This window comes from Octopus bimaculoides, chromosome 16, assembly GCF_001194135.2.
Source record: "Octopus bimaculoides isolate UCB-OBI-ISO-001 chromosome 16, ASM119413v2, whole genome shotgun sequence".
Classification (NCBI taxonomy): Eukaryota; Metazoa; Mollusca; class Cephalopoda; order Octopoda; family Octopodidae; genus Octopus; species Octopus bimaculoides.
In genome coordinates, this window is record NC_068996.1 from 52,713,701 (window position 1) to 52,721,308 (window position 7,608).

At 37.9% G+C, this 7,608-nt stretch overlaps 1 protein-coding gene across 1 annotated transcript in view; it reads left to right on the plus strand.

The window, feature by feature from the left end:
- The window catches only part of LOC106870460 (sodium/glucose cotransporter 4), a 96,758-nt gene that overhangs the window by 56,068 nt on the left and 33,082 nt on the right, over positions 1–7,608 (plus strand). Inside the window, exon 7 of the mRNA XM_014916561.2 lies at positions 6,354–6,434. Coding sequence (XP_014772047.1) covers positions 6,354–6,434 — 81 coding nt within the window. The remainder of the gene's footprint in view (positions 1–6,353; positions 6,435–7,608) is intronic.

A 7,608-nucleotide genomic window follows, 5' to 3' on the forward strand; every position in this document is an offset into this window, starting at 1 on the left:
TACTAGTTTAACCCCAGGCAGATCTTCTGCCATATATGTATATATGTATATATAAATTTATATATAAATTTATATATATATATGTATCATCATCATCGTCATCATTTAACGTCTGCTTTCCATGCTAGCATGGGTTGGACGACTTGACTGAGAGCTGGCAAGCCAGAAGGCTGCACCAGGCTCCAATCTGATCTGGCAAAGTTTCTACAGCTGGATGTCCTTCTTAACACCAACCACTCCGAGAGTGTAGTGGATGCTTTTTATGTGCCACCAGCATGAGGGCCAGCCAGGCGGTACTGGTATTGGCCATGCTTGAAGGGTGCCTTTTACATGCCACCAGCATGGGAGCCAGTCAGCTGGCACTGGCATCAACCATGCTCGAATGGTGCTTTTTATGTGCCACTGGCATGAGGAGTCAGTCAGGCAGCACTGGCAACGACCATGCTCACATGGTGCTTTTAACATGACACCAGCATGGGTGCCAATTTGGCAGTACTGTCATCGGCCATGACAACTATTTCACTTGCCTCAACAGGTCTTCACAATCACAGTTTATTGCCCAATGATTGAAAGGTACTTTTAAAGGGGCCAGTTATGCTGCACTGGCATAGGCCACAGTTATGGTCTCACTTGGCTTGCCGTATCTTCTCAAGCACAGCTTATCTCCAAAGGTCTCAGTCACTTGTTATCGCTGTCATCGAGTCAGTGAGGCCCAAATAAATATATATAAAAATATATATATACATATATATATGTATGTATGTATTTGTATGTATGAATGATGGCGTCTGTGCACTCAGACAAATTAATACTGTACACTTGTAGCTCTACTGGTGACTAATGAGCCCATTATCGCAGACCAAGGTTTACCCACTGATATTATGTTTTAAAGCTGTTCACTTAAATCCTGCATGAAAAATTCATTTTCTGATTTTGAAGATATCCTCTCCTTCCTTTATTTGATTCTTCCATTGCTGGTAATGACAAGCATTGCTTTTCCATGCTTTCAACAAAGACTTTATTCATTCTTTAAATCGTGGTCTTGGTTTCTGATGGAGGCACTTTCTATTAACTAGTTTACCCTACAACATCTGCTTAGGGATCCTTCAATCATTCTTCTGATTAAGGTGTCCAATTTAAACAGTGTTTGTGCACCGTCACCGCAATACTCAGGATATCAGCTCTCCTCAATGCCTCTGTGTCTGAAGTCTACAAAGACCAGTCAACATTCAGAATATTTCAGACATCTCTGATGGAAGCATTCAAGGACCCATACATGATACCTGTAAAGGGTCCATGTCTCACATCAATAAAGGAAAGATGTTGGCACGTATGTACATTACACAGCAACTTATGATCATCTTGTGATGTCATGTCAGGACCAGACACAAGACTCAAAAGCCTTTAAGGAATCAGTTGCCTTAAAAATATGTCATCATCCAAGCAACAAGAATGGCTGCGTGTGCTACTCAGGTAGACAAATTTGTCTTCCACTTTCAGTACTCTACCTTAAACTAAGGTAGATGGTTCCACATATAAGTTTCCTGCACAGAATGGAACATTACAACAACTTTGTCAATGCTGTATCTAAATGCCTTGCAAAATGGAGAAATAGGATCTAAGAGAATTTGCATATTTTCACCTGAATGAGTAACTAAGTTGCAATCATCCACATAAAGGAGGTAAAGAATAAGAGTTTGAAACACTTTCGAATTGGCAGTAAATCAATGCAGGTTGAAGAGATGACCAGAAGTTTGTTACAAGTGTCCCAAAAGAGCAATCCATAATAAAAGCATAAATGAAAATAACAGTAAAATACAAGGAAAAAGGAGTTGAGGTAAGGAATGTCACTTTGATTGACAGCATTCTCTACAAAATGGATCTGACCACACCACCACGGATATTGACCCAAGCCTCCACCATAATCATCATCATCATCGTTTAACGTCTGCTTTCCATGCTAGCATGGGTTGGACGATTTGACTGAGGACTGGCAAGCCAGAAGGCTGCACCAGGCTCCAATGAAATTGTTTAATTGTGATCTGGACAATCAAGTTTGCTGAATATTTTACGTGGGGAAGCATCTTCAATAGAAGGGGTTGTAAGTTGAATCTGGGTAAAGCATCTGGTAAAAACGGAATTTTCACTGAGGTCTTATGCTTTGGCAGTTGTGGTATCACACAGAATCTTCATGAGCTTACTAGTGTAGTCTGCTGGGATGGTGCTGTTCCCAACGACTAGAAAGATGCAATTATCCTTATACTCTATAAAGGAAATAAAGAGTAGGCAATTATGATCTCGAGGTGAGTAAGAAGGCACCGTGACATGGATGTGACATGTGATGTTGGGAAAGTTGTTTTTATGGTCCTGGAGTTTTCAGAGAAAGCAAGACAAGAAGGTGGAATTTTCCCTGTCCCTACATATGAAGGAATGCATGTGTTGAATTTTCTTCACTTAAGTCATTGGCTCTCATGTCTGTGAAATTTCTCATATGTCATAAGATAGTGTAATTATAGCTCTATGGACCACAACTTTGAGAGGCAGGATACTCTCAAGAGGCACTTGTTAGAATTTTGGGGGTTACCAGCTGGAGTGTGGAGTAAAGACTGTGTGGGTGAATATTTGCATCTGTTGTAACATGCAATGCTGGAAGTAATAATATCTAAGTGTCAGTAGCTAACCTTCACATTATGATATTTATTTCTCAGGTAATTTATTCTAATTAACGTCAAGAATCTCTTAACAATATTAGAGGAAACCTCTAGATTAAAGAGAGGATTAAACCAGATTATCGTTCTCTCTCTCAGTCCCTTTGTGTTTGGGTCAGGGTCTGATGGATGCTCCTTATGCACTTACTTATTAGCAAAGTCATTCCTCTCTTGTGCATTGTTATAGTAGAGTGCAGCGCAACCACACTGTCTGCCAATAGATTCTTCTGCTGCTAACTTTTGACAGGGTTTTTAATTATAGCAGGGGAAGTTGTTGGAGAGTTTTTCAACATGAATAATTTTCTCATTGAGTTTTCTATAGAGTTAGTACTTGCGTGTCTCAACAAGTAATACTGAGGTCTGAAAACACTTCAGGTTCGTTCTCATCAGACAACATAGCAAATTCAATTGGAGAATTTATTTATAACCCAGAAGAAGGTACTACTTTTCCTTCATATTTTCAAAGATACAAAGAAATCTTCAAAGAAGAATGTAAAAATTGGAATGATGAGAAGACGGTGTGACTACTTTTAAGAAAGTTATCCCCCTGCCAAACTCGAAAAATACTGTAACTATATTCTGCCAAAGAAACCAGGTGATATTTGTTTTGATCAAGCAGTTTGTTATTGAGAATTTTCAGTGAAAGAAGTTCCCTGTTCAATACTCATTGGCAATGTTTAAATTTAGTTAAAAAAGATGAAGATTTCTTCACCTATGATGGGGTTATTAACAGAGAGTGTGAAAATTCAAACTAAATGAATTAACTATGAATTTGTTCAAATGTCTAATTTTTGTTCAAGGTTTAACAGCAAAAAAGATGCTGAAATACATTCCTGTACATTCACAAAATTAGAACAGGAGCAAAAATTAACTCTACAGGCAGTGGCTGAAGAATGCCAGGCAATTATAAATTTAAGACATGACATGGATAAAACTGAAAAAAAAATTGCTCTCAGACACATGTGTATTGTCCTGAAATGGATAAGAAAAAAGAAAAATGAATGTCTAGGCCAAATCCATGCTATGGTTGTGGAGGTTTACATTTCAAAAGTGTAGCGGATAACAGCTAGCTTTTGGCCACCATTTGTATCCCGTTGTGTCTACTACTCTGTTTGGCTGGTATTGGCACAATTTGTCTCTTACTTGATTGCACCAACTGCCGCATATAACTAAGATCACGTGGGACAACCTGTTCACAACCCTGTTTGAACCTACAGTTCCTTATAAAAACTCACTTTCTCCTCCTTTCAAGGTCTTTCGGTTTCAGACCATTTTAGGTCTAGCCACTGACCATACAGACACAGCCAGTTCCAATGACAACAACACCACAGCAGCCACATTGAGACTTACCAATTTCGTCCAACAGCATTACAGTAACCTCCATCTTTGTCACCACCATCATCTTCTTAATGTCGTCAGCATCATCTCTCTACATACACAGCTCAGCAAGCAATTGTCCCAGGTTCCAACACTTCTCTGTTTGTGAATTACTTGACCATGGATCAACAGCAAATATACAACCTGCAAGAACTCCTGTACCAAGTGACCCAGGCAGCAGCATCACAGCCATGACTTCACATACATGTACCTGCAAACGGCTCAGCATCATGGCCGCAACTTCTTTATACAATATTTCAACTACTGTGTACAATTTACTATGAACTGGTATTCTCTTCCTTGTGTATATGAACTTATTTCTCACTTCAATGGCTATAGACTCTTTCACTGTCTCCTTTATTGCCATTGTTATATGTTCTTAACACACACATACACCTATGCTTACATGCATACATACATTTGTTCTCATGATGGCCTGTCTATTGTTCTGTACACATGATGTGCACACAGACATACATGTTATTATATCAATAAATTTTCTCTTAATCATTGTACACGGTTGTGTCTCTTCCCACTGGAACTTACATGTACCATTCAATTCATATTTATTGTATCGACCGTGAGATGCACTAAAGAGCTATTCTCATTGCATCACACAGTCTTAACAAAAGTAACTGTCCTTTTAAAAATTGTAAATGTTTTGATTGTGGAAAAATTGGACATAAAAGGTTACAGTGTATAGTGAAACAAAAAAGGGTCAAACAAAAAAAAATTTCTAGAAAGAATGTATGGCTAAAAAAAATTCTAAGCAAGGCCATTCCATCCTCGTTAATTATATAATTCATTTCATTCATTCGTTTATGTTTTATGTCACCACTTTGTGTTGTCTGTCCTTGTGCTGTCCCTCTGTGTTGGGTCCTCAGTGGCCAATAAAAAAAATTGAGCATTTTGTAGTCTCATGAAGTATGTCGTGTGAACACATTGATTAAACCTCCACTGCATAATTTAAATATATATCCAACATGTGGCAGGATATAAAATTATTAATCTTGTGTTAGGAACATGAATAAACATGAAATTTTGATGGAGGGTTTTATTTTAGAACACTTTTATTTTGTTTCAAAGAAATAGGAACAGTCTCAGGTGGGTTGGTTTCATAAGGGTCAATTAAATCTAGAACTAATAAGCAAACTAACAACACACATCATCATCATCATTATCATCATCATCATTTAACGTCCCTCTTCCATGCTGGCATGGGTCGGATGGATTGATAAGAGCTTGCCAGTTAGAAGACTACCCCAGGCTACTGTGTCCGTTTTAGCATAGTTTTTATGGCTGGATGCCCTTCCTCATACCAACCACCCTGCAGAGTGGACTCAGTGCGTTTTACATGGTAACAGTACAGTCGAGGTCAGTTTTGGCATGGTCTTTACAGCTGGATGTCATTCCAAATGTCAACCACATCACAATGTGGACTGAGTGCTTTTAACGTGACATCAGCACTGGCAGGGTCACCAAATAACTTGCAAGACTAGGAATTTTGAGAAGGAAAGGGGTATTGGAGAAGTGGGGATTTGTGTTAGAGTGTGACAGAGAAGTAGAGGGGCAGAAGCAGGTGTCTTGTTATAGAGGAGGTACATCGTTACTTGGCCAGAGAGAGAGAGAGAGAGAGAGAAAGAGGGAAGAAAAAGAGAGGGAGAGAAACACAGAGAGAGGCACAAGAAAGAGGACTGAAACAGGTGTGCTGATGTAAAGGAGATACTTGGTTACCCAATCAGAGGGAAGAGAAGGAGAGAGAGAGAGAGAGAGAGAGGAGGGGGATCAAGAATGAAGGCAGAAACAGGTATGCTGTTGTAGAGGAGATACATGGCTACCCAGACAGAGGGAAGAGCAAGGGAGAGAGAGAGAGAGCAGGAGAGAGATGGTGGTAAAATGTCAGGGTATACTCACAAGAAACGGAGTTCAGAGCATAGAGGGGATGGTAGAGGAAGAGAGAGAGAGAGATAAATGGAGGGAGGTGGGAAGAAGAAAAAAAAGAAAAAACACAATGAAAATATACCACCAAAACCAAGTGGTAACAGTTGCTGCTTGAAGATCATGGTGACATGGAACTCAAGCTGCAATGATCCAAACCATTTTGTTACAAACTTCTTAACTGCACATCTGTGATTGAGCCTTTATACACGTGTGTGTGTGTGTGTGCGTGCGTGTGCGTGTGCGTGCGTGTGTGTGTGTGTGTGTGTATGCATATATGTGTGTGTGTAATCTCATTCAAATTTTCTTCTACTCTATTCATTTCTACAGGTGGGCTAACTGCTGTAATCTGGACAGATTTTGTGCAGACATTCATCATGATCATTGGTGCCTTTATCTTGATGATTATGAGTAAGTTATTTCACAACCTTCTTACATATATTAAGCTAATATTTCTATTTTCAACGTGGAAGGTGTTTATAAGCCATTTAAGAAACACACAAAAACCGTTAGATTCACTTCGACATTTAAATTTAATTTGCCAAGATATTTTGGCAAATTAGATTTAAATGTTGAAGTGAATCTAACGGTTTTTGTGTGTTTCTTAAATGGCTTATAAACACCTTCCACGCTGCAATTGTTTTCGTTCCAGCACACGATCTCAGATCAGGTCACTTGCTATGCAAGTACATCTCCGTAATTTCTATTTTCATAATATGATAATGCTTTCTTAATTGAAAAATTTTATTGTTGAACTTTTATGAATGTGCTTGCAGTATAATAAAGTAAAACCATTTGAGGAATGTGGTTTGAGAACGGGAAGGTGTCCACAAACAAAGAAGTATTTTTATATATAATGTGGATTGCAACTCCAGGGTTAGGTTTCTCTCTCTCTCTCTCTCTCACACACACACACACACACACACACACATAATCATATTTTTAGGTTTTTGTATGGAAAAAAGATCATTTAGCTACATTAAGTACAGTACTTAGTAAATCACCTAGTTAACCAATTCTGAGACACCTATTGAAACGGTCAAGTGTTTCACTTAGTAATTTAACTGAACCAACAAACAATGAATATAGTTTTAGAGAGCCATTAAGCTTATTTCAGATATTCAGAATTCTGCTATACATCATATAAAAATATCTCTTGCTAAGTTCATCTCTACAGAATTTTTATAGAACTTATAGCCAGCACTGATTCTGTTATGACGTTAAATTTGCAAGATGTCTGATGTAAACATCTCCGATATGGAACATTGTAACAAAATTATTGCTGCCTATAATTTCTATAGATAATCTGTAGAGATAACCTTAAGAAGGGATGTGATAGCACTGCTAACACAGTAGAACATGGTGTTGACTTATAAAAACGTTTAATATACTTTATAAGTATATTATGGTTGCAAAAATAAAATACAGTATCCCTACAAGTCATTAATATAAAAATATATTATTTAATTTATTACTAAGCTGACAAATGTACTAAATGCAAATCAGGATGTCTCTTAAATATAATATCCAGATAAGCTATTGCTATATATATATATACATACATACATACATACATACATATATA